The sequence below is a fragment of the Giraffa tippelskirchi genome, chromosome 13 (genome assembly GCF_054371585.1).
Source record: "Giraffa tippelskirchi isolate mGirTip1 chromosome 13, T2T-mGirTip1v1.2.pri, whole genome shotgun sequence".
NCBI lineage: Eukaryota > Metazoa > Chordata > Mammalia > Artiodactyla > Giraffidae > Giraffa > Giraffa tippelskirchi.
The window spans coordinates 33,551,972-33,578,469 of NC_137287.1; the positions used below are offsets into that span (position 1 = coordinate 33,551,972).

The window sequence follows — 26,498 nt, forward strand, 5'->3', positions numbered from 1 at the left end:
TTTCTTAGGAAATAACACTATATCCAGACAAGCATGGGTGTGTCCGGGACCTGTTAGAAGAATGTAAAAAGGCTGTGGAGCTCGGCGAGAAGGCATCAGGGAAACTTAGGTGAGTATTTCCTGAAGGTGGAGGTGGGGGCGGCCCCAGCCGGACCCCACCATTGCTACCCACCCCCTCTCCCCCAGACGCATCATCACCATACTCAGCTTTTCTGTCTGTCCTTGGCAGCAGTTTATTTAAATATTTCACGGCTTTTCGCCCATATTCCCTCCCCAACTCTTGGTGCTAATTAGCAGCAGTGCAACAGGAGATTCAGGCAGAACAAACAAAGCAGCGGAAGAGTGAACTCAAGCAAAATGATCAGCTGAAACTGGAAAACTCGGGTCTCGCTTTTGCCTGGGAAATCGGGTCGCTTCTCCTCCGTTTCTCTCGTGTTGGGGCCGAGGGAAGAAGCACCAGATTTGATGATCAGTTTTTATTTCCGAGAGTTGGGTGCTGTTCTTGCCACCTTGTCTTCCAGGCAGCACAGAGGATGAAACAGTCCTTTGGGCTGTTGGTCCCCAGAATGTTTTCTTTGCAAAATTAACAGAAGAATGAGGCCTTTATTATCTAAGGAGTGAGAAGGATATCACAAACCCTGCTTAGTCTGGAACTAAGACTTGTGGGAAGGGTCTGCGCAGCTGCCTCCCCAGGCCTTTGCCCTGGCCCGAGGGTCCCCTTCAGACTGTCCTCACCACGCTTTCTGAGGGGACCCCCGGCCAGTGTTCTGTCTGCTCCCCACGGATACCTGCTTTTGACACTTCAGATCTTCATAAGGACAAGCAGATCTGCATAACTTTGCAATAAAACCCTTATAGAAAACCATTCGTTGTTTTTTTCCCCATAAGTTTGTATAGTTGATTTTCTTCCTTGCTTTGCACAGGCTGCTAGAAATTGTAAGCTACAAAATTATTGGTGTGCATCAAGAAGATGAACTATTAGAATGTTTATCTCCTGCGACGAGTCGAACGTTTCGAATAGAGGTGAGTGTCCTCTGACTGCAGCGGAGGGCAGGAGTTGGGAGGGGGTTGCTGTGACCTGGCAGGAGGTGGGGGCCTTGACTTGTTCAGTTAGCACAGCGACTCCCAGAACATGCTGCCATCCCTGGGGTTAATTCTCCCAGATTTTGAAAATTTAAATGTTGATACAGTAGACCTGACGTAAAAGCTACTGTTTGAAGTGTCCCTTCATTTGGTGACATGAGCGCGTCCACATTGTTGGACAGTCGTCACCACTGTCCATCTGCCCCCGAGGCCCCCGCCCCCCGCCCCCCACTCCGAATGCCTTGCTTGTTTGTCCTTAGAAATTGATTTCAGTAGTGGATCATCAAGTGCGTCTAGTCAGAAACCCAGGCCCTGTTAATTGTAAAGTGGCTGAGATTGCCGCAGTAGCTGGAGTTCATCATTTGGTCTCTTAAAACCCGGCGTTTTTTTTGAGGTTTAGATCTTTCTTCTGACTCTAAACCCTCATCATTCTCACGAGCCCCTAATGTGACCTTGTGGCAAAAATCTGCCCTCACTTCCTTGCTGGAGGAGTGAGTCAGAGTTCGGAATTAAAACGTGCAGTTCTGTGTTGGCCTTAACCGAATGTCTGTCCACTCCGTGTGTCCCCAGGAAATACCTTTGGACCAGGTAGACATCGACAAGGAGAACGAGATGCTCATCACGGTGGCTCACTTCCACAAGGAGGTGTTCGGGACGTTCGGGATCCCGTTCTTGCTGAGGATACACCAGGTGAGGCGTCCTTCTGCCAGCCGGCCGGATGCTCTGGGTCAGCCCTGCTCAGCCTGGGATCCTGCCCCGGGCGGCTGCACAGGCGGGCGTGAGCTGTGTGAGCATGCGCACCCTTTGTCATCCGCAGGGCGAGCATTTCAGAGAAGTGATGAAGCGGATTCAGAGTTTGCTGGACATCCAGGAAAAGGAGTTTGAAAAGGTACACGCTTCTAGGATACCGGCAAGTCATTTGTCGGGTGGGATGCCCAAGTCCTGACTTGTTTTGCCAGAGGCGTGAGTTTCACCAGTATTTGGAATTAATGGAGTTTTCCATTTTTGTCTGTCAGTTTAAATTTGCAATTGTGATGATGGGCCGACATCAGTACATAAACGAAGATGAGTATGAAGTAAACTTGAAAGACTTTGAACCTCAGCCTGGTAAGAGCCCTCCCGCAGAGACGCAGGTCGTCAGGGGCCAGGAGGCAGGTGGCCCCGGGTTCGAGGGCCAGGCTTCCCATTCCTGGCTGGGGAGTGAGTCTCATTTTCATCCTCTGCAGAGCAGGGAGGGACAGCAGCCTGCCTCCGGTGACCTTGGCGGGCGTCACATGATGGGGGGGGGCGGTGGCGAGAGCTCGCCACGGTGCTGCGCGGGGAGCCCGTGACCTTGGTGGGGTGCAGGTCCTGTGCTGCCCAGGAGGCCCCTCAGCCTCTCCTGACCCCAGGGCCCGAGCACTGGCTCCGTGGTCTGACCGTCTCCTCTCCTTTCCCTACCAGGTAACATGTCTCACCCTCGGCCGTGGCTTGGGCTCGACCACTTCAACAAAGCCCCGAAGAGGAGTCGCTACACATACCTTGAAAAGGCCATCAAAATCCATAACTGACTTCCTCCCCAGTGGGCGGGCGAGGCGGACCGCGGTGGGCGTGCCCCTTACCAACAGCCGAGAACTCTGGTGCGCGAGCACCACCCCACGTCTTCAGCAAGAGGATTTGCTGCTGGTGTTAATTTTATTTTGTTGAGGCTGTTCAGTTTGGCTTCTCTGTATCTATTGATTGCCCTTTTTGAGAAAAATGAAGGTGTTTTTATAAAGCTTGGATGCCAATGAGAGTTATTTTATGGTGACCACAATGCCAGGCGCTGTCAGCGTGTCGGGGAGCGGCCGGCGGGCGCGGCGCTGGGTGGGCGCGGCTGCCCCCTCCCCGGGGCCCGGCCGCCAACCCGCAGCTAGGAAGTCTTCTGTTCAGGCTCGTCTCATGTCTTTCCCTCAGTTATACTTTCAATGACCTTTTGTGCATCTGTAAAGGCGAAACAGAGAAACTCACAACCTAATAAATAGCGCTCTTTCCTTCACTGGTGTCCTGTTGCCCCTTCCTGGGTCTCCCCGGCTGCCTGGGTCTTTTTAATAAACTCGTCTCCCTTCCGCCAGCCCCCGCGTCCCACAGCCCGTTTGCAGAGCGGATGCACTGAATACAGGCTTGACCAGACACTTTGGGGTCTTTTTATTCAATTGAAAAAACAAAACACTAGTCAAATCCAATTAAGGTGTACTATGCTGCCTCTGGGCAAACCTAATGATCTCACGAGTTCATTCGAGCAGGTGAAAAAATTATAAATAGACTTGTCTCCTTCAAATGGGACAGACGGAACCAAGAAAGGAGGGCCTTTTAGCTAAGAGGGTATGCCCACTGGTGTTCACAAGCTGTTGACTTTGTATAAAAAAATAATAATAATAAAAAAAGCAAAAAAAAAAAGGAAAAATGAGATTGTATATTTAATGGATGAACATGTACAATTGACCACGAGGAGGAAGTGGTTGCTTTTGTCAGGTGACTCTGAGTGGCCCCCACTGATGTCGACGTTCATCGTGTGTGGTTTTCTTTCAGTCCGGCCGTTTCCTTTGGAGCAGACGCCAACCGCGTGTCTAGTTTTGAGTGCAGTAAGATAGAATCCGCAGATCACACTTAGTTTTCACCCTTTTCCAGTATTTTGTTTGTTTGTTTCTGTAGCAGCAGTGTACACCAACTCTTCCTGTATATTGCCTTTTTGCTGGAAAATGTTGTATGTTGAATAAAATTTTCTATAAAAATGAGAATTCAGTGAGTTGACGTGGAAGTTGAGGGAGCCATCGGCTCTCCCTGCAGGTAGGCCCGGGGAACCTTTTATTGCTTGACGGCAGGGTTTTGGGGGTTCTTGCCTCCTCTTCCTCCTCCTGTTGAAGCTTAATAGGTGAAGGTTTTCCAGGGAGGAGTCGAGTACACTAAGATGACTGTAAACACGGCACTGGCCGAAGGCGTGGTCCGGGGGAGGTGGCCCTGCGTCCCCCACCTGATGCAGCGTGTCCGCGGGCTGCTCTCCACCTGGAGGAGGGCCTTCCTGCCCGGGTGCCCACAGTGACCATAGACAGCGCTGTCTTCCTGCAGAAAGTCACTCCCCAGGTGCGCAACTTTGAATGTTTATTAAAGTGTTGGGGTTTTTTTTGTTTTTTAGGTTTTTGCCGATGGTAGATCATAGCCTTGGGTTACTGAAACTTACTCCCAAGTTACTAAAAGGCTTTTCTCAAAGGCCATTTCACAGTGTGGGCGGTCAGCACATACTGCATGCGATTCTCTTCCATTCCCTCCCAGCCACAGCCTTGAGTGCGTCCCAAGTTTGTAAAACCGATGGGGGCGGTGGGGATGGGGCTGAACCTGAAAATAACCCCTAGCTTGGGGACCCCAGAACCACAGTGCAATGTTCCCGAGGAGCTTGAGGTTACCATTAACTACCAGAAGCAGTACAGTGGGAGAAAGGGTCTCCTTGATTAGAGGAGCAAACTGTTTGCAAACATCCATTTCAAATGTCAAGGTTGAACCATAGATCCCTGTTGTGGGGTGGGTGATACTGGCATTTTCCTGGAAAAGGAAATGGCAACCAACTCCAGGATTCTTGTCTGCAAAATTCTGTGGACAGAGGAGCGTGGCAGGCTACAGTCCATGGGGTCTCAAAGAGTCAGTTCTTGAGCAACTGAGCGTGTGCTGGCATTTCTGCCAGTCTAGGGCTTGGCATCCTGACCACTCACTGCCCAGTAGAATGACCTAAGTGGTGGGGGTGGCGATGCTCCGTGCCCCTGCCCAGGGAGAGAGCCACACACCCCAGGTGCCCACTGAGGATCTGAAATGTGGCTGAAGTAGCAGAGAGTGAATTTTTATCGGTGATTTAATTTTTTTTTAAATTTACTTGGCTGAGTCAGGTCTTACCTGTGCCATGTAGGATCTCTCAACGTGGCATGGGCTTATTTTCCCGGTGGTGGTGGTGGTTTAGTCGGTAAGGCATGTCCAACTCTTCTACCCCATAGACTGTACATTGCCAGGCTCCTCTGTCCATGGGATATCCCAGGCAAGAATACTGGAGTGGGTTGCCATTCCCTTCTCCAGGGGATCTTCCCAACCCAGAGATTGAACCTTGGTCTTACTGCATTGCAGGCAGATACTTTACCCACTGAGCCACCAGGGAACGATCAGGCCAGAGCCCCTGGTGCTGCAAGGTGGTTTCTTGACCACTGGACCACCAGGGAAGTCCCTGGGTTAGTTGTAAATTGCCACATGTGACTTGAGGCGAGCTGACCACATCATCCTCGCCTTGTGTGGTGTTAACGGTGATGAGCTCCCTTGAGCCGTCTTGAGTTAATACACAAAACCCTCATGAGTGCTTGAGAGTTTTCTTGACCTCCTCATTAGAAGCCATGGGGGCGTCCCGGGGCAGGGTGGGAACCAAATGAAATAAGGATCCAGTTCCCCAAGGTCCTCCTTCAGCACCTCGTGCCCTCTGTTAACTTCTAATGAGGCCTGGAAGCAGGGTCCTGGTGTCGGCACATTCAGAGGCAAGGTCCCTTCTCGGCAGAGCTCTGAGAGGCTGCTGCTGACCCGCTGGGGTTGGAGGGAGGCGGGCAGGCACCATCAATGGAGGGATCCCGGATGGTGTGTGTGCTGTCTTTTCAGTCATGTCCAATTCTGACACTATGGACTGTAGTCCTCCAGGGTCCTCTGTCCATGGGGTTCTCCAGGCAAGAATGCTGGAGTGGGTTGCCATGCCCTCCTCCAGGGGATCTTCCCCACCCAGGGACTGAACCTGCATCTCAGGTCTCCTGCATTGGCAGGGGGATTCTTTACCACTAGTGCCACCTGGGAAGCCCCGTTCTCAGCAAGATAGAGCCAATTTGATATGTGTGCCCACTTCAGTATCCTTCCCTAGAGAATCCCATAGATAGAGGAGCCTGGCGGGCTCCACAGGGTCGCGAAGAGTCAGGCCCAACTGAAGCAAGTCAGCTCACATGCGGAGTTCATGAGACACTGTGGGAGAGAACCCGCACTCAGAGCCCCGTGGAGCCTCGCCCTGCCCCTGCCCCACGGCAGAGAGGAGGCCCCTTGTCCGTTCAGACCCAGTGCCGCGCGGGTTGGGGCTGCTGTTGGGCTGGTTCGTTCCACCCCGTGCTGGGCAGGCAGTGGATATAAGGGATGACGGTGTGGCCGCGCTTGGCTCTCCTGACCCTGCGGCGCCTCTGGCATCTCCTGCCTCTGGCAGGAAGCTGCAGAAGGTGTCCCCAGCGCCCCCCACCCCTCAAGCCACACTGTGTCCCTCAGTCTGCCCCTGTGTTGGGGTGGGGGTGTTCTTTGTCTCGTCCCTGGGGGCCATGTGGCTGGGAAAACCGGAGTAAGGGTCCTGATAACGGCTGTCACCACTGAGCACACATGTGCAACTGGCCAGCAGGGAGACGTCTGGCCGCCCCGAGTGACCAGGACAGGGAGTGAGGGAAGCCTCCGGGCTGGGCACGCAGGGCCACACTCACTGCCACCCCTTTCTGAGTGCCGGCCTCCCTGCGGGAAGAAGGGGTCCCTACTTTAAGATGAGAGCTTTGGGAGAAAGAGGCGCAAGGCCGCCCCCTCCCCCGGCCCGAGCCCTGGCCCCTCCTGGCCAGCCCCGGAGGTCGGTTCAGTTGAAGAAGGAGTCTGGGGAAGCCTCAGGGAGAGAATGGGGTCCTATGCCTCCCAGCCTGGGTCTACAGTGAGGTCAGAACCGAGGCCTTGGACATCAAGGGGTGGGACTTCCCTGGTGGTCCAGTGGTCAGGAATCCACCTTGCAGTGCTGAGGATGCAGGTTCGATTCCTGGTTTGGGGACTAAGATGCCACATTCCTTGGAGCAGATAAGCCCACACACTGCAACTAAGACCCAACGCAGCCAAATAAATATTCTTTAAAAAGCAAAAAAAAAAAAAAGACTAAGAAGTGAGAATGGTGGTCTAGGTCAAGTCGTTCAAGGCAGCAAGTGAGGAGGTCCTAGGATGATGAGGACTTCAGGGTCTGGGCCAAGGGGACAGCTTGAAACCCGCTGAACCCACATCCTGTGCAGATTTTGAAGCCAAAAAATATGGATTTTTTTTTTAAGTTGACACTGGGCAGTCTGAGTCAGAGAGGCCTGGAGTGGCTCCCTGGGCTCACAGAGCACTGCTGGGGAGCTAGGCAGAGCCTCGCGGGTGGGCCGTGGCGACTGAAGCAGGCAGATAGAGAAGGGTCCGGGACACCACCCACAGCTGGCACTGTGTTGGCCGTGAGGCCGAACGCTCCTGCCCATGGACCTCTCTGAAGATCCGAACAAAACCTGGCAGGTTGCCTGATGGGCGCAGGATCAGACCGCCGGCTGGAGCTCTGCAGACGGGTCCGGGTCCTGGCCCGGTTCTGGGAGAGCCAGGCAGGCCCGGTGACTCTGGCCCGCCTGGCCTAGGTGCCTCGGTGGGGCTGTGGGCCTCCAAACCACAGACTGACCAAGTCCCAGGTCCACACCCCTTCCTCGGGGTCATGGTGGCCATGAGCCAGCCTGGCCTCCCCAGTGCTCAGTACACACAGGTGGTCCCCTTGGTGCCCCCTGTCCTGATTTATTACGAATGAGAAGTTGGTTCTCAGGGCTGGATGCCTAGTTTGTGGCAGATGCTTCATCTTCATCTTTTCATGTATATATACTTTTATTTATTTGTTTATTTTTTGGCTGCATTGTGTCTTCATTGCTACACAGGCTTTTCTCTAGTTGCAGTGAGGAGGGGGCTACTCTCCAGCTGGGATGTGTGGGCTTCTAGTTGCAACGGCTTCTCTTGTTGCAGAGTGTAGGCTCTGGGGCGAGTGAGCTTCCGTATCTGCAGCACGTGGGCTCAGCAGTTGTGGCCCCCAGACTTCAGGGCATAGGCTCAGTAGTTGAGGCAGACGCTTGGGCTTAGCTGCTCCTCAGCACGTGGGGTCTTCTCGGATCAGGGATCCCCTGTGTCTCCTGCATAGGCAGGTGCATTCTTCATCACTGAGCCACCAGGGAAGCCCAGATGCTTCATCTTCTAACCCTAAACATCTTAAGTCCCAGGGGCTTCCCTGGCGGTCCAGTGGTTAAGACTCTGTGCTTCCTCTGCGGGGCCGGGGTCACGGGTTCCATCCCCGGTCGGGAAAGTGCTCGTAAAAAGATGGGTCCCCATTGGGTATGGAAACCGGCTTCCCGTCCGGCAGCTGGTGCCACCCCCGGAGTTCAGTGCTCTCCTGGGTCTTCTGGGGCATCTTGAGGGGAGAGGGCAGAGGGGCGGTCGCCAGCATCTCTGGGGAGGCTGACACCCAGATCCATCCCCCTACTGGTCCTTTCCCCCTGCTGGTGTGACACCGCCAGTGCCATCCCAGCAGGGCCAACCACCTGAAGGACGCGTGGTGCTTCCACACCAACTCCCCTGCCACGTCTCCGCTCTCCACACATGCCATCCCACCCTCGTACCTTTTCTGCCTGTGCAGGAGCCTCGGGCTGGCAGAGCCGAGGTTCCAGCTGCCCGTCTGGTCACTGGATCCAGACTGGCCATCTCTCGGCCTCAGCTTCTGCATCTGCCTTCCCAGACGGTGCTGAGCAGAGACGGAAGTAGCTGCCACATTTCGGTGAATAAACCAGAGCTCAGCGACCATCCCACCAACTACTCATCCTCCTCTGCCTCTTAATTCTCCCACGTCTGCCCCTTCTCTAGCAAATTCCTTTTAATTGAAAAGAGAAGTAATATTTGTTACATTTTGCAAAACTGAAAATATCCCTTCAGGGGATTTGTTTAGGATTCTGAGCTCTCAGGGCTGGAGGCCCTGGTTCGATCCCCGGTTAGGGAACTAAAAATCTCATAAGCTGTGCTATGTGGCCAAAAATTTTAGAGTAATAATAATAAAGACAGAGGGGAGATGCCCTATGATACAAATTGTTTTTTAAATTTATTTTTAATTGAAGGATAATTGCTTTACAATATTTTGTTGTACACAATATTTACAATATTCTTTACAATATTCTGCCATACATCACCATGAATCAGCCATGGGTATATATATGTCCCCTCCCTCTTGAACCTCCCTCCCACCTCCCACCCCATCCCACCCTTCTTCATTGTCACAGAGCACCGGTTTGAGCTCCCTGAGTCATGCAGCAATTTCCCACTGGCTATCTGTTCCTGAGTCGGGAAGATCCCCTGGAGGAGGGCATGGCAACCCACACTCCAGTATTCTTGCCTGGAGAATTCCATGGACAGAGGTGCCTGGCAGGCTACAATCCATGGGGTCGCACAGAGTCGGATACGACTGAATCGACTGAGCACGCATGCATGCGCGATGTATATGTTTCCATGCTACGATAGAAATTCCTTTTGAAAAAAATCCCTTCATTGTGACGTTCAGCCCATCCCTCACTTGGCCTTGCCCCCTAGGCCAGCAACACGGTACCCAGGAGGGGTCCCGCTCAGAAGCCAACTTGGGACCTTTTTACATCCTAAGCATTTGCCAGATTCCTGCATAGATAGCTTCCTCGAAGGACAGAAAAGCTGCTCTTCTGTAGCCTCGAGGGAATTCTCTTGCTTGTGATCATTACTCTGTGCCAGCCACCCGTCACAGGTGAGGACTTGAAGGAGTGGTCAAGGCTTGGGAGCTGGGAGATGCCATCTGAGGCTCTCACCTCCTTTAAGGAAGAGAGGGGTAGGGGAGCGGGGAGGTAAAGAAAACATGGCAGGGCAGAAGGGACAGGACCCAGGGCTTGTGCAGAGGGGCTGAGGGCTCTGGGATAAGGGGAGGTGAAGCAGAGAGGTGGCCGTGCCAGCTGCAGCCACCAGGGGCAGCTGAGGAGGTGGGAAGAGGAGTGACCTGGAGACCTGATGGGTTTCGGGGGCCCTGGGCATCCGGGGAGGGCTGTGGGGTAGAGGAGGTGAGAATGGCAACCTCAGGAATGGCTTGAGTAGGGAAAGGGCTCAAGACAGGACCCTGGACAGGGGGGCAGCAGGCCAACAGGGTGTGCTGAGAGGATGCACAAGACGTGGCCAGAGCATCACTGCCAGACAGGGGAGATGGCAGGGAGGGTCCAGGCAGGATGGGAAGTGAAAGTCGCTCAGTCGTGTCCAACTCTTTGCAACCCCATGGACTACAGTCCACAGAATTCTCCAGGCCAGAATACTAGAGTGGGTAGCCGTTCCCTTCTCCAGGGGATCTTCCCAACCCAGGGATCCAACCCTGGTCTCCTGCATTGCAAGTGGATTCTTTACCAGCTGAACCACAAGGGAAGCCCAAGAATAATGAAGTGGGTAGCCATTCCCTTCTCTAGTGGAGCTTCCCAATCCAGTTATTGAACCCAGGTCTCCTGCAATGTATCCAGATAGTTTACCGCTGAGCCACAAGGGAAGCCCTGAGCCCCAAGGGTACCCAGGCAGGTAGGGAAGAGGGCAAAGTGCCCGGAGGATGAGGGATTTAGCCGCGGGAGCTCACAGGCTCTCTGCCAGCATGGAGGGCAGGTGTGGCCCTGTAGGTTCCCTGGCGGGAGTTGCAGAGACATTGTCGAAAAGACGACAAAGCTTGACTGATGGAAGAAGTGTTAGTCGCTCAATCGTGTCCAACTCTTCACGACCCCATGGAGTGTAGCCCGAACCAGGCTTCTCTGTCCATGGAATGCTCCAGGCAAAAATACTGGAGTGGATCGCCATTCCCTTCTCCAGGGGAATCTCCCCAACCCAGGGATCGAGCCCAGGTCTCCCACACTGCAGGCAGATTCTTTACCATCTGAGCCACCAGGGAAGTCTGATGGGAAAGAGTCAGGAAGGAAAGAAGAGGGTGGAGCCCAAGAAGGGAGGGCCACTTCGCACCATCGGTCAGCCCCCCAGTGCTCAGTCAGCACCGGGCACCTTCTGTGTGCCAGCGCTCACCCAGCCTCCCCCTGCAGACAGACGTGGGCAGATAACAGTCACTTAGTCAGCATTTATTTCACAGGCGTTTGTAGAGGAAGAGCTCCTGCTGACACACGGGGCACGTGTGCCTCACGTCCATCAAGCTGTCCACACAGAAGGGGACGAGGCAGCAGCCCAAGAAGCACCTGAAGCCTCGGAAGCAGCGGGGACTCACCAGGGGCCAAGCCAAGCCTGCGAGCCCCCCACCCTGTCCCTGGGGCTGCTCGGCCAGCAAGGTGGGCTAGGAAACCACCCCTCCCTCCGCGCCCCATGCCAGCCCCCCGCCCCAAACCAGCAGGCTCCCAGCACGGATGCCCAGGGCCCCAGTGGAGGCGAGTGGGGGCCACTCACCCAGCCACAAAGATGCCAGTGCACAGGAGCCAGGTGAGCACGCCCGGGACCGGTGTGGTCACAGTGACAATATGGTTCATACAGTATGGACACGTGAACTGTACCGGATCTGGGGACAGCAGCCTCGGCACCCTGAACAGTTCTTGGGGCAGGGGGAGGGAAGGGACCTGTCAGACCCCATGCCCCACCCCTGTTCCCCCTCATGTTGTATCCACCATGGGGGGGCCCGCCCCCACCTGCAGTTCTCTGTGCTCCCCTGAACCCCCCAGGCCATCCCGAAGGGCCCAGCTTCCCCCTTGCACCACCCCCTACCCTCCAGCCTCCAGGGCTCTGGGGCCTCACTCAGTTAAGACCTCCAGCCCTCCCACCCCTAAGCACTGGGGAATTTGGGGGTGTCTCTGGGTCTGAACCGAGGCCCTTCAGCTCTGTGAGTTCCCACCCATATATTCCCCTTTGGGTGCATTCATTTAAGTTAGCCAGTGTCTGCTTCTGACTCTGCAATTGTTCGCAGTTTGTTCTAAATTGTTCTAAGTTCAATTGTGCTTTTGACTCTGCAAGCTCTAAGTTGGGGGAGGGATAAACTGGGAGAGGGGGCTTGACATATACACTCTACTCTGTATAAAATAATTCATAGGGACCTCCTGTGCAGCACAGGGAACTCTATTCAAATACTCTGTGATGGTTTATATGGGAAGAGAATGTAAATCAAAAGAGTGCACGTATGACTGATTCGCTTTGCTGTGCATCTGAAACAAGCGTTGTAAAGCAGCTCTGTGTGCGGGCATGAAACAATGATCACGATAAAGCGTGCAGGCACACTCAGTCACTCAGTCATGTCCGACTCTTTGGGACCCCATGGACTGTAGCCTGCCAGGCTCCTCTGTCCATGCAAGACTTGGCAAGAATACTGGAGTGGGTTGCCATGCCCTCCTCCAGGGGATCTTCCAGTCCTGGGGATCGAACCCGCATCTCTTACTTGGCAGGCAGGTTCTTTACCACGTGGGCTACCTAGGAAGCTGCCACAAAAGCAACTATACTCCAATTAAAAAAAAAAAGCAACAACTCTAAGTGACACCCTTGGGGAAACAGTAGCTTGAAGACAACAACAACCCCCCCCCAAACCCTTCCTTTTGGTATGCTTGCCTCTTCTTCTTACCCAGGCACAGCGTTTTTCTGCGGTGGGAGTTCCAGAAAAAAAAAAAAAAGCTGAACTGTATTTAGCTTTTTTAAACACAACAACCATTTGCGCAATCTTGGGTGTGCAGAGAGGTGAGGCCTTTGGTGGTGGTTCAATATTTTGTTAAGAAACTAGGATTCCGGGGAGTTTTCATGCTCTAGACGGAAGGCTCTGCATCTGGTCTGGGTGGACTGTCGAGGTGTGAGAAGTGGCCCATGACTGTTACAGACTTTGGGTTCCCGTGGGGCCGAGGGGAGGAGATGCTGGGGTTTGGAGAGCTGGGATCTAATGTGGGGGTGCCACTCCCACCCCTAGTTTGTCAGGAAATCAAGGGAAAGAACCACGTTTGGCTAGATGGGGGTGACCCATGGTTTAAAGCTCACTCTCCCCCACTGCGCTTGACAACCCAGCCCAGCAGCTCTCAAGCTTTTTCTTTATTTAAACATCCCTCCCCTACCTCTGGATTTCCCTGGTGGTCCAGTGGTTGGGACTCCACGCCTCCATTGCTAGGGGCACAGGTTCGATCCTTGGTCAGGGAACTAAGATCCCACAAGCCTCTGCGCAGTGCAGCAAAAAAAAAAAAAAAAATCTCCCTAAAGCCCAGACCCTATAGGGTTGGGTGGGTGGGTGGGGTCTGAATTCCTCTCCTCTTTGGTTTCAAGAGCGATGGATTCGCAGAGTCGAGAACAGGGCTTCTTTTTACAGACATTTCCTGAGTACCTACTGTGTCCCAGCCCCCTCCACCAATGACTGCACATTAGAGAGAAGGGCTCCTGGCCGTGGGCAGGGTGGGGGTCACAGCTGTGGAGGGAGGGGTCACACCTCTCTGGGAGCAGGACGTCGGGCTTCCCAGAGGAGGTGGTGTTTGGACAGTCTTGGTCAGGGCAGTGCTGAGTGTGAGACAGGGAAAGCCTGGGGAAGGCGATGGGGGTACAGCTGGAACACTCACCTGGGTAAACAGACTTCGGGGGAGGAGGCGGAGGTGCTCCAAGTCCTGGAGGCGAAGGAGAATAAGGAGGAGGAGGCCCTTGGAGGACAAAAGAAGGAAAAACACCCTTAGACCCTTAGAAGGCTGACTGTGTGCCAGGTGCTGAGCTGAAAACTTGGCTGGTCTGAGGCAGGGACCCATTTTACAGGAGAGGAAGCTGAGGCCTGGAAGGATGGATCAAGTTGCCAGCGGTATTTCAGCCAGCAGATGGAAGAGCTTGGATTTGAACCCAAGCATTTCTGACTCCATTGTGCTCTGGGTGTCCTAAGATGCAAGCTCTTCTTGGAGGCAATGCCAGGGGCTTAAGGCTGCAGAAATAACACAGACCCCATAATCTACCCTTTCCTTCCTTCTTTTTGTGATCCCTGGAGAAGGAAGTCGGAGAAGGCAATGGCACCCCACTCCAGTACTTTTGCCTGGAAAATCCCATGGACGGAGGAGCCTGGTAGGCTACAGTCCATGGGGTCGCTAAGAGTCGGATGACTGAGCGACTTCACTTTCACTTTTCATTTTCACGCATTGCAGAAGGAAATGGCAACCCACTCCAGTATTCTTGCCTGGAGAATCCCAGGGACGGTGGAGCCTGGTGGGCTGCCATCTGTGGGGTCGCACAGAGTCGGACATGACTGAAGCGACTTAGCAGCAGCAGCAGCAGGAGAAGGAAATGGCAACCCACTCCAGTATTCTTGCCTGGAGAATCTCATGGACAGAGGAGCTTGGCTGGCTACAGTCCATGGGGGCTGCAAAGAGTCAGACATGACTGAGTGACTAACACACTTTCACAAGCCTTTATTATGTGCCAGACTCTGTGCTGAACACTTCACATGTCTTACTTCGTTTACTCTCACCGAAATACCAATAAGATAGATTGTGGCATTATTCCAATGTTGCAGATGTGGAAGCTAGGCTCAGAGAGGTTAAGCAGCTTGCCTGAGGTCACCCAGCACAAACGTCAGAGTCAAGGATGGAACTGAAGTTCTGCTTCCTGAGCACAGGATCCTAAGTGCCATGTCCCTTGCCTCTGGTCAGGACGGCTCCAGAAGATGCAGCATTCCATCTGCTCCTTCCAAGAAGAACTGTCTGGGCCCCAGGCCGGCCTCCGTTCTTCAGCCTTGTCTCCCTCCTGACCTACAGGAGGCTCAGCCCCTCACCTCCTAGGAGTCGCCCCTCGGCCTACCCTGGGGACCTTGGGAAGCCTCCTCGCCCAGGCCCGGGAAGCAGGTGTGAGGCTGTTTGGGGGAGGAAATTCTGGCATCCCTGATATCCAGAGGGGGGTCTGGAGGGGAGGAGGGGAGCCCCCGAATCTTAACCAGTGTGGGCGATGGGTGGGGACCCTGTGTGTTTTTACTGAAAACCTCTCCAGGGCTTTGCGTGGGGACCTGGTCCTCTTGGGAAAGGAGTCTCAATGCTTGAGGAGGGCACCTGGGCTGTTCTGCACCCATGCCTCCTGCCAGAGTGGGGGCAACCGGAGAACAGGAAGCCCCTCCTCACTTCCCACCACTCAGTCTAGGCTCTGTGGGACTGGGGGTGGTTTCCCGCCCATCTGGTCCCTGCAGCCCTGCCTGGGCTGGAACTTGTACCCATTTTACAGATGTAGAAACTAAAGGTCAGGAATTAAATACCTGGCCAAGGACCACTGGCTGGAAAGTCCTTCTGAGCTTAGACCTGGTTACCGACTGTCTGGCCCAACATCCATCATCTCTTTTAACACTTCCAACCCTTTCTCAGATGAGAAAAGAGGTTGGGGGACTTACCTGAGGCCATGGCAGCGTGGCCAGGACCCTCCTCCCTCGCTCCCCCGCCCCCAGGGCATTCTAGGTTGCCTCTGGCCCCTGGGTGGGCTGTGGGTGGAGGGGCACGTCATACCTGATATGGGGGCGTCATCAGTCTATGGATAGTTTGAGGGTACAGGCCGTGGGGGCCCCACCTTGTCCCCATCAGGTGTTGTGGTCCCTGGGTGGGCAGGGGCAATGTGACTTGTGGGGTGAGGATGCGAATCAGGCCCAGTTCAGCAAGGGGACCCATAGCCTCCCTGCCCCTGCCTGGGGGCCCTGCAGTCAGCGCGTCACCTGAATGAAGAGACCCTCACCCTGGGCGTAGTACCCTCCTGGGGCCCAGGAGGTCTGTTCCAGCAGTGGTGTCGGGGCAGCTTTGGGTTCCAAGCTCGGAGCGGCCCGGTACTGGCCTGGGGAGGCCCCCATCCTGCGGCCTGGCTGTCCGCAGGGGGCGGGAGGGCAGGTCACCCCCAGGGCCTCTTGCTGGACTTGGCTCAGGTGGAACAGCCATTGTGATGTGTGTCCTTACAGTGGCCGGGGGTGGGGCGGGGGGGCTTTGTCCCCATTCCCTGTGGGAGGGGGCGGAGTCTCCACAGGCCCAGCTTGAGAAATCTTTAGAGATCAGATGACGCCCCCTTCCCACACTGCAGGCCCATCAGAAACTGGCCAGGGTCAGAGGGCAGGGTGGGAGCCTTAAAAATGAGAATCCGGGGGACTCCCCTGGTGGTCCAGTGGTTAAGAATCTGCCTTCTAATGCAGGGGACATGAGTTCAATCCCTGATCAAGGAACTAAGACCCCACATGCCGTGAAACTTCTGAGCCCGTGCACCACAATTAAGACCCAATGCAGCCAAATAAATAAATATTTTTAAAAAATATAAATCCGGGAACTCCCCTGGTGGTCCAGTGGTTAAGACTCGTGCTTCTATTGGAGGGTGGCAGTTTTGTTCTTTGGTTTGATGGTGCATGGCACCATCAAAGAAGAAAGAGCTAGTTATTATGTCGTGAGCAATTCATTCATTCATCCCATGGACACAGAGATGTAGCTGTGAGGATGTTCACGTCTTCTTTAGAAATGCAGGTATGTGTATGTACACAAGCACACACGTGTATGTGTGTATATATATATATGTGTGTGTGTGTGTATGTGTGTGTATGTGTGTGTGTGTGTGTGTGCTGAGTCACTTCAGTTGTGTCCAACTCTTTGCAACCCTGTGGACTGCAGCTCGCTAGGCTCCTCTCTCCGTGGGATTCTCCAGGCAAGAATACTGGAGTGGGTTGCCATTTCCTTCTCTAGGGAAAATTCCCTACCCAGGGATCGAACCTGCGTCTCTTTCTCCTGCCCTGGCAGGTGGGGTCTTTATCACTAGCGCCACCTGGGAATACACACACATATGTATATACACACAGAGACCCAAGTACACACATACACGTGTGTATGAATACAGGCAAACAGTTGTGTGGGTAAACACGCAGGTATATATGCACACAGACGTGTCAGCCTATATGACACCTCACAGTCTAGCTACCTCTCCTGCTTGTTTAGCTGTCAGTTTGGGCAAAACCCTAACTCTCTCTAACCCTCTATCCCGCGCCTTCCCTATCTGTAAAATGGGGGTAAGATAGCTACCTCATGGGGTTGTTATGGGATCAAATGCCGTAACCCAGGTAACAGGTTCGGCGCAGGGAGTAAAGCCAGCATTTTTATTGGGAGATGATCAGTGACATGAAACAGCTGGAAGAGATGGTCCTGACTGTAGAGGGCAATCTCCACACTGGGGCTGGCTCCGAGCTCCACCTAGGGTCACAGCCAGGAAGCTCATAGCTGAGGTTAAGGCACGAATTGATGACGCTGTGCTTGACCTGTATACTCCACGGCCTCTCATTACGCCTCCAGGATGTCCAAGATAGTCTAAGATAGCCCTGCTTCTATCTGATTGGCAGAAACCAAAAGTTGTGGTGAATGGGAAGGGGCGGGTAACAAGTTTTCCCATACAAGAACTAGAAGGGGGTATTGATGATATCCAACAGCATGCCCAGGTGGCACAGTGGTAAAGAATCCACCTGCCAAAGCAGAAGAGACATAAGAGACTCAGATTTGATCTCTGGGTCAGAAAGATCCCCTGGAGAAGAGAATGGCCACTCACTCCAGTATTCTTGCTTGGAGAATTCCATGGGCAGAGGAGCCCGGCAGGCTACAGTTCATGGGGTGGCAAATATTTTGGATGCGACTGAGCAACTGAGCACATGTACATAATAGAATTACAGATGGGTGACCCTTTGACCATGCAATACTATTTCTAGAAATCCATCCTAAAGATTTGTTGTTTTGTTCAGTCGCTCAGTCGCGTCTGACTCTTTGTGACCCCAATGGACTGCTAAAGATAGACTAGCAAAAATATCAAGTGAGGTAGGTACCAGGCTATTCAGGGTAGCAACAAAAAACTAGAAGTAACCCAAATGTCCATCCATATAGCGACTCTTCAGCTACCCAAAATAAAGGGAGAGGAAGGAGAGAAAGGGGAAAAGAGAGAAAAAAGAGGAAAATCTTTATATATTACTATGGAGCAATCTCTCCAGGATATCTTGTCCAAAAACAAACAAGAAGATATGTGTTTTTATGTATATATAGTACTCCTTTTTTTTTTGGTCATTGCCATGTGGCTTGTGGGATCTTAGTTTCCCAACCAGGGATTAAACCAAGGCAACAGCAGTGAAAGTGTTGAGTCCTAACCACTGGGCCACCAGGGAATTCCCTATATATAGCACTACTTTCAATGTAAGCAAACGGAGAGGGAGATAAATAATTTCCAAGAAGAAATAAAAGAAGGATTAATTAAGAACTAAAATGGTTAATGTTAAAAATGGAAGCCAGTTCTCACTAAATATACCTTGTTCATCGGTTTGACTTTGGAACCACATCATTATTTTTAATAATTAAAAAGGAAGTACATCAAAAAGAAAAAAGCAACACCAAAAAACGGAAAGCAACTGAAAGCTAACAAATGTGATCATGTATCAAGATTTCTTACACACCATGAGGCATGAAGCACATGCTATAAAAGAAAAACTTGAAAGACTAGTTCATCAAAGCACCTGCTTCTAAAAGATACCATCTGTAGATACAATAAAAAGGCAAGCTACAGGTCAGGAGAAAATATTTACAGGGCAAAGGACAAGTACACAGAGTATAAAAGAACTCCTTCAACTCAATAACTAAAAAAAACTCACAATACTAAAAGTGGGCAAAAGACCTGAACAGACACTTCACAAAAGAAGATAAAGAAATGACCAACATACACATTAAAAGATTCTCAGCATCCCTATTCATCTAGGAGATGCAAGTTAAAAGGCAGAGTTACCAATGGGTAAGATTTATTTTTTATTTATAAATACGTTGGAGGGAAGTGGAGTCTTTTTACTTAGTTATTGATTGATCGGTTGATTTTTGGCCGTGCATCATACAGGATCTTAGTTACCTATCAGGGATTGAACCTGCTCCCTCTGCAGTGGAAGCACGGAGTCTTAACTACTGGACCACCAGGGAAGTCCCTTCACTGGTTAAAATTTTAAAAACAGACAATCGTCAGTGTTGACAAGCACGCAGGATAACTAGAGCTCTCCTGCGCTGCTAGTGTGAGTGTAAAATGCTTCATCATTTTGAAAAAACCAGCAGTTTCTCCTGAAGGCAAACATCCACACACCTGGGACCAGGAATTCCACTCCTAGGTCTTTATTTTTCTTTTGGCCATGCTGCATGGCTTGTGTGATCTTAGTTCCTTGGCCAGGAATTGAACCCTGGTCCTCAGCAGTGAAAGTGCAGAGTCCTAACTACTGGACCGCCAGGGAATTCCCTCCACTCCCAGGTTTTTACCCAGGAGAAATACAAAACCCATGTTCAAAAAAAAAAGAAAAAAGGCCTGTATGAGAAAATTCATAGTAACTTGATTCTTAATAGCCAAAAATCTAGAAACAACCAAATATTTGTCAACAGGTGGGTGGATCATCACGTCATGTATATTTATTCCAAGGAATTCTGCACAGCAGTGAAAGGAATGAACTATTGGTATACTCAGCAAGATGAATGTGTCTCAAAAAATGATTTTGAGCACAAGAAGCCTGACTCAGAAGAGCGTGTCTCCTATGAGCCTATATATTTGAAGTTCTGAAACAGGCCAAGCTGTGAGAGGCAGTAAACGTGGAGGTGCCGCCTGCGAAGGCAGAGAATATGGGCATCAAGGTAGTTGTGCCTGGCATATCAGAGCCACTTACATCACAGACACGTTAGATTTGTGACTTGTTACAAACGTTATTCAGCTGATGGAGAAAAAGCGTCTTAAGGAAGCCCTTTCCTGATTCCCACAGAGATGTTGTCTTCCTGGAAAAAAGGTATCTCCTTTGTGGTCTGGAGCGCCTCTTCCAGCACCCCCTCCCCTATGGGGGACCCTCTGACCCCCTCTCTCTGTAGCTGTTTTACCGATTCCATGGTTTTCACACCGGAGAGTCTTGAAACAGCCAGCGAGGGGTTCCTGCTCAGGCCTTTCTGCTGCCACGTGGTGATGCGTTGCCACTCCCTCTTTTCACTCCGTCCCCTGCTCCGCCCCGCCCCCCGCCCCCGTCTCCTTTGGACCGCGTTATATCTCTGTGTGCATTGCGGTCTGCGGTTTGATGCCTGCTTTCTGCCCTCTGCATGCCCCAGTTCGCATCTAGAGTAGGAGCTGCACTAATAAAGATTGTGTGAATGAATGAATGAGTGAATGAGCTGCCCACCCCATTTAGCTTAAAATCCTTCCGATTTTACGGCCCAGGGAGCAGGGGGCTTTGCATAAGCTTGAGGTTATACATCTCGGGATGGAGTTGAGGACTGCCTCCTTCTCTGGGGATTTTGGGGACGATGGTCCCCATAAAGCAGGGTTGAGACCCCGGGCTGGTGCATCTGAGCTCGGACACTCTTGAGAGGGAAATGAAGATGCGCCTTGCTCTCGATGACTGGCCATCCCAGTCATCGCCACGAGGGGGCAGCACCAGGCTGCGCGAGCTAGCCTCGCTTCCTCCCTCGGGGCTCCGCCGGCGGAAGGTCCCCCGTCCCGCGCAGGGAAGCCCAGGATGCCAAGCCGCCCCTGCCACCGTCCCTTTAGGGCTGGCCTGGTGCTTTTATATCGCCATGAGGTTGAAGACTTCCGTCCCACCTCGTCCCCCCTCAGGCCAAGCTGCAACGAGCAAAGAGGCCTGCAAGAGGGCTTGAGGCCAGCCCCAGGCCATGTGGCCCCTTAGACCCCAGTCCCTCCGCACCCAGATCTGGGGCCGCAGGGGGCGGGCCTGAGGCCTGGCTGAGCTCCTCCTGGGCCTTTTTCTTGAGGATGAGTTCTCTGTGATCACCCAGCCACTCTGCATTAGGCCGCTTGTTTCAGTTTTGACAGCACTTACCTCTGCCTGGGCTTGTCTCATTCCTGTTTAGTTGGCTTGGTCATTGTTGACCCTAAAACTTCAGCTCTGTGAGGGCAAGTTCAGGGCTCCTGGAGGAGCCCTTTTATTGCTGTTGTTGTTTGTTATTTTACCTTTGCTTCCCCTTTATAAGATCTGGCAGGGAGGAGGAAGAAGATAGTTAAAGCATGGGCTCTGTCTTTCTCAGCTGTGTGACTCAGGGCAGGAGTCTTCACTTCTCTGAGCCTCAGATTCCTCCTCTGTAAAATGGGTATCAGTTCAGTTCAGTTCAGTCGCTCAGTCGTGTCCAACTCTTTGCAACCCCACAGACTGCAGCACACCAGACTTCCCTGTCCATCACCAACTCCTGGAGCTTGCTCAAACTTATGTCCATCGAGTCGGTGATGCCATCCAACCATCTCATCCTCTGTCATCCCCTTCTCCTCCTGCCTTCAATCTTTCCCAGCATCAGAGTCTTTTCCAAGGAGTCAATTTTTCCCATCAGGTGGCCAAAGGACTGGAGTTTCAGCTTCAGCATCAGTCCTTCCAATGAATATTCAGGACTGATTTCCTTTAGGATTGACTGGTTTGAGTTCCTTGCAGTCCAAGGCACTCTCAAGAGTCTTCTCCAACACTACAGTTCAAAAGCATCAAAAGTAATAATAATAATTACTTATTGCTAAGAGTCTTAGGAGGGCTTCCCATGTGGCACAGGTGGTAAAGACCCTGCCTGCCAATTCAGGAGACATAGGAGATGTGGGTTTGATCCCCGGGTTGGAAAGATTCTCTAGAGGAGGGCAATCCACTCCAGTATTCTTGCTGGAGAATCCCATGGACAGAGGAGCCTGGCCGGCTACAGTCCATGGGATTGCATAGAGTTGGACACGACTGAAGCGACTTAGCATGCACACAAGGGTCTTAAGAAGATTCAAGGAGACAGTTTTACCTTGCTGGCTGACCCTTCATCCATGCCTACCTTCTATTCCATTACTTTGGCCATCTGATGTGAAGAGTTGATTCATTGGAAAAGACCCTGATGCTGGGAAAGATTGAGGGCAGAAGGAGAAGGAGACAACAGAGGATAAGATAGTTGGATGGCATCACTGACTCAATGGACATGCTGCTGCTGCTGCTGCTAAGTCGCTTCAGTCATGTCTGACTCTGTGCGACCCCATAGTCGGCAGCCCACCAGGCTCCCCCATCCCTGGGATTCTCCAGGCAAGAACACTGGAGTGGGTTGCCATTTCCTTCTCCAATGCGTGAAAGTGAAGTCGCTCAGTCGTGTCCGACTCATCTCGACCCCATGGACTGCAGCCTTTCAGGCTCCTCTGTCCATGGGACTTTCCAGGCAAAAGTACTGGAGTGGGGTGCCATTGTCTTCTCTGCAATGGACATGAGTTTGAGCAAACTCTGGGAGACAGTGAAGGACAGGGAAGCCTGGTGTGCTGCAGTTCACGGAGTTGCAAAGACTCAGACATGACTGAGCGACTGAACAACAAAGATCAGGACAATAATACATGAAATAAGCAGAGTCCCAAAAGCCAAGACGGGGGCGGGGGGTGGACAGGCTGTCCTGGGAATGGAGTGAGCCTGGAGTTCTGGCAGCTGGGACTCCTGGGGGGGCCCTGGTCCTCTCCTGCTTGTGACCCTCGACACCTCACTCACCCTCTCTGCGCTCTGCAGAAAGACTCTGACAGCCAGGGTTGCTCAAGGGGAAAGGGAGATGGGACCTGTTTTTCCTTCCTGCTCATTTTCTTCCCAGAAGGGCCCAGCTCTTGCAGGGAAGTGATGAGATAAGGAAGAAGGAATCCGGAGGAAGGAGTGGTGACTGTAATTATTGTGCAATTGATGGAAGCCGGGCTGGGTTCCCAAGGGGCTGGGGGGTGTGGGTGGGGGCAGGGGGCAGCTGGAGAAGCTCTAGTCTAGGGAGGGGTTGTGCTTCGCCTAGTCCTCTTGTCCGTCTCCTCCTGCCCATCAGAGGGGTCATCGGTCAGCAAGGAGAGCCCGGAGCCCTGGGTGGGATATGCTGGGTTATACTGGGATGTCACCTAATGTGTCTGGGCTGCACTTCCAGCCCATGTCTGCTTTCTCTTCCTCCCAGCTTGTGGTGAGCTGGGGGCAAGAGGCATGGGAGGTAGACGGGCTGCTGTAGGTGCATGCTTGCCAAGTTGCTTCAGTCGTGTCCGACTCTTTGTGACCCCATGTACTGTAGCCCGCCAGGCTCCTCTGTCTGTGGGATTCTCCAGGCAAGAATACTGGAGTGGGTTGTCAGTCCCTCCTCCAGGGGATTTCCCAACACAGGGATCGAACCCACATCTCTTATGTCACCTGCATTGCCTGGCAGGCTGTTTACCACTGGCGCCACATGGGAAGTCCGCTGTAGGTGCTTCCACTCCAAGTTCCATCGCTTCCTGGGCAGGGGGTTGAGAGGGAGGAATTCTTGTCCCCTGGGCACCACTAGAGGCCCACTCTCTGAAGAGAGGGTATCCCAGATAGGGGTGACTTCTTCCTAATGACTACTTTCCATTCTTTGCCCTCAGAACTCTGAGACTGAACCCTGAGGTCTGCCTGGAGGAGGAGGAAGGGGGACTGTCTCTAGATCCAGAAAACCTTTGGGGTCTGGAGTTTGGGGAGAACCCAGAAAACTATGTGGTGGGAGAGTGTGAAGTTTTGCATGTTTTCATCTGTGTGTGTTTGCATGGGTGACATGTGTGTGTGTGGGGGGAGGGGATATGGGTGTTGTGTGTGGTGTGTGTGTGTGTGTGTGTGCATCAATACCTCGTTGTCGACTTAAAAAAGTGCAGAACGTGAGAGCTGTAAGTTAAGTTTTATCTGGGGCAAAATGAGGACTGAAGCCTGAGAGAGAGCTCTGAGAAACTGCTCCAAAGAAGCAGGGGGGAAGGTCAGGATATATGCGATTTTGGTGAAGGGGGAATACATGCAATCAAACACATATGTTTCCAAAAACTTTCTACTGGTCTCCTAAGGCTTTTGGTAGTCACAAGGATCAGTCCTCACCATAAAGGATTTTAGTGCTTTTCTAGATACAAGGAGATGCAAGAATTGGGCTTCTAAAATCAGCTCCTGAAAATATTTAATTATCTGAAGACCTGTTCTGCCACTTTTTCCCAGAGCATAGTGCACCTCCTTCCTGCTCTCCACCCTGAGCTCCTTTTAGGGGGTCTTGAAGGTCAGCAGCTGTGGCAGCATGTGATTTAACTCGTTGTAGGGGTAGATAGGTAGATCAGTTCAGTTCAGTCGCTCAGTTGTGTCCAACTCTTTCTGACCTCATGGGCTGCAGCACGCCAGGCTTCCCTATCACCAACTCCCGGAGCTTGCTCAAACTCAAGTCCATTGAATCAGACATGAGATAGCTAGATGGCTGCTGCCAATTTGTAGTTAACAACATTCACATGGGGTGAAGGGTGAATGGTAACCATGGGTGATGGGACAGACTGGTGGGGGGCATGCACTTAGTTCAGGGTGGGTGGACGGTCCCTTCAGAGAGCTGTAATGACCACAATGAGGCAGCCTCAGAAGATGCAGGGGAAGAAAGTGTCCCCAGATCCAGATGCTGGTGGAGCTAAGTTCACCCACCATCTGGCCCCAGAGACTGCAATCCTAGCCCAGCACAGCTGGCTGGGGTCACTTGCCCCACTCACCAAAACATCCCGAAGATATAAAGTGGCTCTTCCAAATGATGGAAGAATTAGAAGGAAACAGGAAATGCCACAGAATATTTGTGTAACCTTATCAGCTGGGCAAAATCCCCAGAAGCAGCAAAAAAAAATTTCGCTGAATTTGACCACGTGGAGCTGGTGGGCCCTCCCATGGCTGGAGGTGATAATGATATGTCAGTTGTCAGTTGTAACCAGTAAATGTCACTAGAGCAGATGTTGCTAGTGGGGGAGATGTGGCTGTGTGGGGGTAGATTTCTGATCACCTTGACCTGCCTTCAGCAAGAATCCTAGCTAGCTAGTTTATCCAGAACTGTCCTTGACCCGTGATGTTTTTTTCTCTTTAGTAATTTTCCATCCATAGTGCTTCCAACCCACTTTGGCTATAACTTTCCACTTTTCCTTGTTGCATTTGGAGTTGAACCCAATCTGTGCCAAAACCATCCTCGCTTTTTGGTGGTCCCTAACTTATCCCGATAGTCCTGAACAAAGCCTGCCTTACCGTTTTAACAAGTGTCACGATGAGTGATCTTTTCTTTAACAATGGATGGCTTTATAAATGCTTTAGAAAGCTCATTCTGCCTGCTGCAAAGAAAATTGGAGCGTGGGCATGGATGTTAGGGGGAAGGTAGAGCAATTGGGTGGAGGCTGCTGCTCCTGGTGAGATGGGAGAGGCTCAAGTCATGGGGGGAAGAAATAGGTACAAGTGGGCGGACATGAGGCACACTTTGGAGGGAGGAGTCTCCATTCACACCTGCCTTAAGCTCTTTCCTGGGTGCCATCAGTCCCTAATCAAGACCCTTGAATTTAGTGCATTCTGACCCCATGCTCCCTTTTCTCTCTCTCAGCCCCACCACACTGCTTCGCACCTCAGGGACTTTGCACATGCTCTCATCAATTCCTGACCTTCTGGAAGATTGGAGTCGTAATCACTGGACAACCTGGGAAGTCCTGGGGAAATTTTAAGCTAAGGGTACGTGCCTATTCATGAAGGGGCTTGAGCAGAGGAGAGTACTGCATCGAATTCAGGCAAAGGTCAACAGAAGCCATGTTTTAGTTGATAGATATCAGAAAAGGCAACATCTTCATATCTCTGAGGAGGGCTCTGTTTTATGGCTTAACTATTGTTTCTTGACCGTTTTTTCCCTCGTTCCTGTGTTCCCTCACTTCCCTTAAAATCATTAATTACCGAGCCGGGTTCAAGGACACTGTGGCTAGGCTTCAGATCACAAAACAGCTTAGGCCAAAACTGGCTTCTCTTTATGTCAAGGAAGCCATGCCTGTGTTCTTCTCCAGGGAACCCCTAACTTGACCATACAAGAGAGGCAGGGAGAGTTGGTGGGTTCCAGAAAGGACCCCTGTGCCACTCCAGTTCCTGGGCCCTGTTGTCTTAGACACTTAAGAGTATCCCTCCCCGCATCCCGCCCCTCAACTACCAGCCGGAGCCTCCATCCAGGGTTGACCTTCCTTTCAGCGGCTGCTCTGATTTGCTGGGTGTGAGGAGGTGGGTCATCGGTCTGTGACTCGGTTTTCTCTCCTGTAAGATGGGAGTTAAGTTCATTTACCTGCAGACACAGAGGACTCAAGGAGCAGAAACTAAAAAGGAACGAAATCAGGTCTCCCCGTTTTCTTGTTGTTCTTTCTTTCTTTGCATTTTTTTAGTTTGCTTTTTCTCCCTTCGGCCACTCTCTTCATCCCTTCTCGTCATTTCTGTATCTTTTTCTTTCTGCTAAAACGGAGGAGGTGCCCGGGGCCCATCCGGATTCTGGAGCGAAGGTCAAGTTGGGGACCAAATCCGACGCCGTCGGCTTGGGGAGGGATTCGCTCGGGCGCGACGACCAGATGCTCTCCTTTTTTCACGGGAGACTTCCGGCCGGGGGTGTGCAGCACAGACGAGGGCCCGGGCCACCCCCTACCCACCCACTCGCCGCAGGCCATGCGCCCCGCGCTCCCGCCAGTCCCGCGCGCGGACACAAAGGTCCCGTAGGGACTGGTCCCGCCCGCCCCGCCCCTCTTCGAGGCCGCGGCCCCATTGGCCGAGAGCCCCAGGGGGTGGGGTCAGGGGCGGGGCGCGGCGAGCCCGCCCCGCGAACCACGCCCCCTCCCCAGCTCAATTCCCC

The 26,498-nt window shown here is 52.4% G+C and overlaps 2 protein-coding genes across 9 annotated transcripts in view; one reads left to right on the forward strand and one right to left on the reverse strand.

The window, feature by feature from the left end:
• Positions 1-3,100, forward strand: part of USP7 (ubiquitin specific peptidase 7) — a 52,962-nt gene extending 49,862 nt beyond the window's left edge. For 5 of the 6 annotated variants that reach the window (XM_081559287.1, XM_081559289.1, XM_081559288.1 and 2 more), the window contains exons 26-31: positions 9-109; positions 924-1,023; positions 1,654-1,773; positions 1,901-1,972; positions 2,100-2,190; positions 2,527-3,100. In XM_081559287.1, the coding sequence (XP_081415413.1) occupies positions 9-109; positions 924-1,023; positions 1,654-1,773; positions 1,901-1,972; positions 2,100-2,190; positions 2,527-2,633 (591 nt within the window). In that variant the 3' untranslated portion in view covers positions 2,634-3,100. Of the gene's footprint in view, positions 1-8; positions 110-923; positions 1,024-1,653; positions 1,774-1,900; positions 1,973-2,099; positions 2,220-2,430 lie in introns of all 6 variants that reach the window. The other variant, XM_081559286.1, reaches the window with a different exon arrangement.
• A 5,428-nt stretch (positions 3,101-8,528) lies between these two features.
• LITAFD (LITAF domain containing) lies at positions 8,529-15,796 on the reverse strand. Of its 3 annotated transcripts, none has more exons than XM_081559295.1 (4): positions 15,592-15,794; positions 13,464-13,541; positions 11,338-11,479; positions 8,529-8,670 (listed from the first exon to the last, which is right to left on the reverse strand). In XM_081559295.1, exons 1-4 carry the CDS (start codon positions 15,701-15,703, stop codon positions 8,589-8,591), a joined length of 414 nt encoding a protein of 137 aa, XP_081415421.1. In that variant the 5' UTR covers positions 15,704-15,794; the 3' UTR covers positions 8,529-8,588. The 3 variants fall into 3 exon arrangements, with proteins under 3 accessions (XP_081415421.1, XP_081415420.1, XP_081415419.1); XM_081559294.1 differs by lacking the exon at positions 8,529-8,670 and adding an exon at positions 11,004-11,132 and having other exon boundaries at positions 15,592-15,796; XM_081559293.1 differs by lacking the exon at positions 8,529-8,670 and adding an exon at positions 11,004-11,139.
• Positions 15,797-26,498: the final 10,702 nt, after the last annotated feature.

Bases quoted from the DNA above. Each gene is read 5' to 3' on its own strand.
- LITAFD (XM_081559293.1), bottom strand. From the start codon at position 15,703: ATGGGGGCCTCCCCAGGCCAGTACCGGGCCGCTCCGAGCTTGGAACCC. The intron at 13,542-15,591 runs GTGAGGGTCTCT...TTGTCCTCCAAG, and splicing joins AGGAGGGTACTACGCCCAGG to GGCCTCCTCCTCCTTATTCT. The intron at 11,480-13,463 runs GTGAGTGTTCCA...CCCTGCCCCAAG, and splicing joins CCCGAAGTCTGTTTACCCAG to AACTGTTCAGGGTGCCGAGG.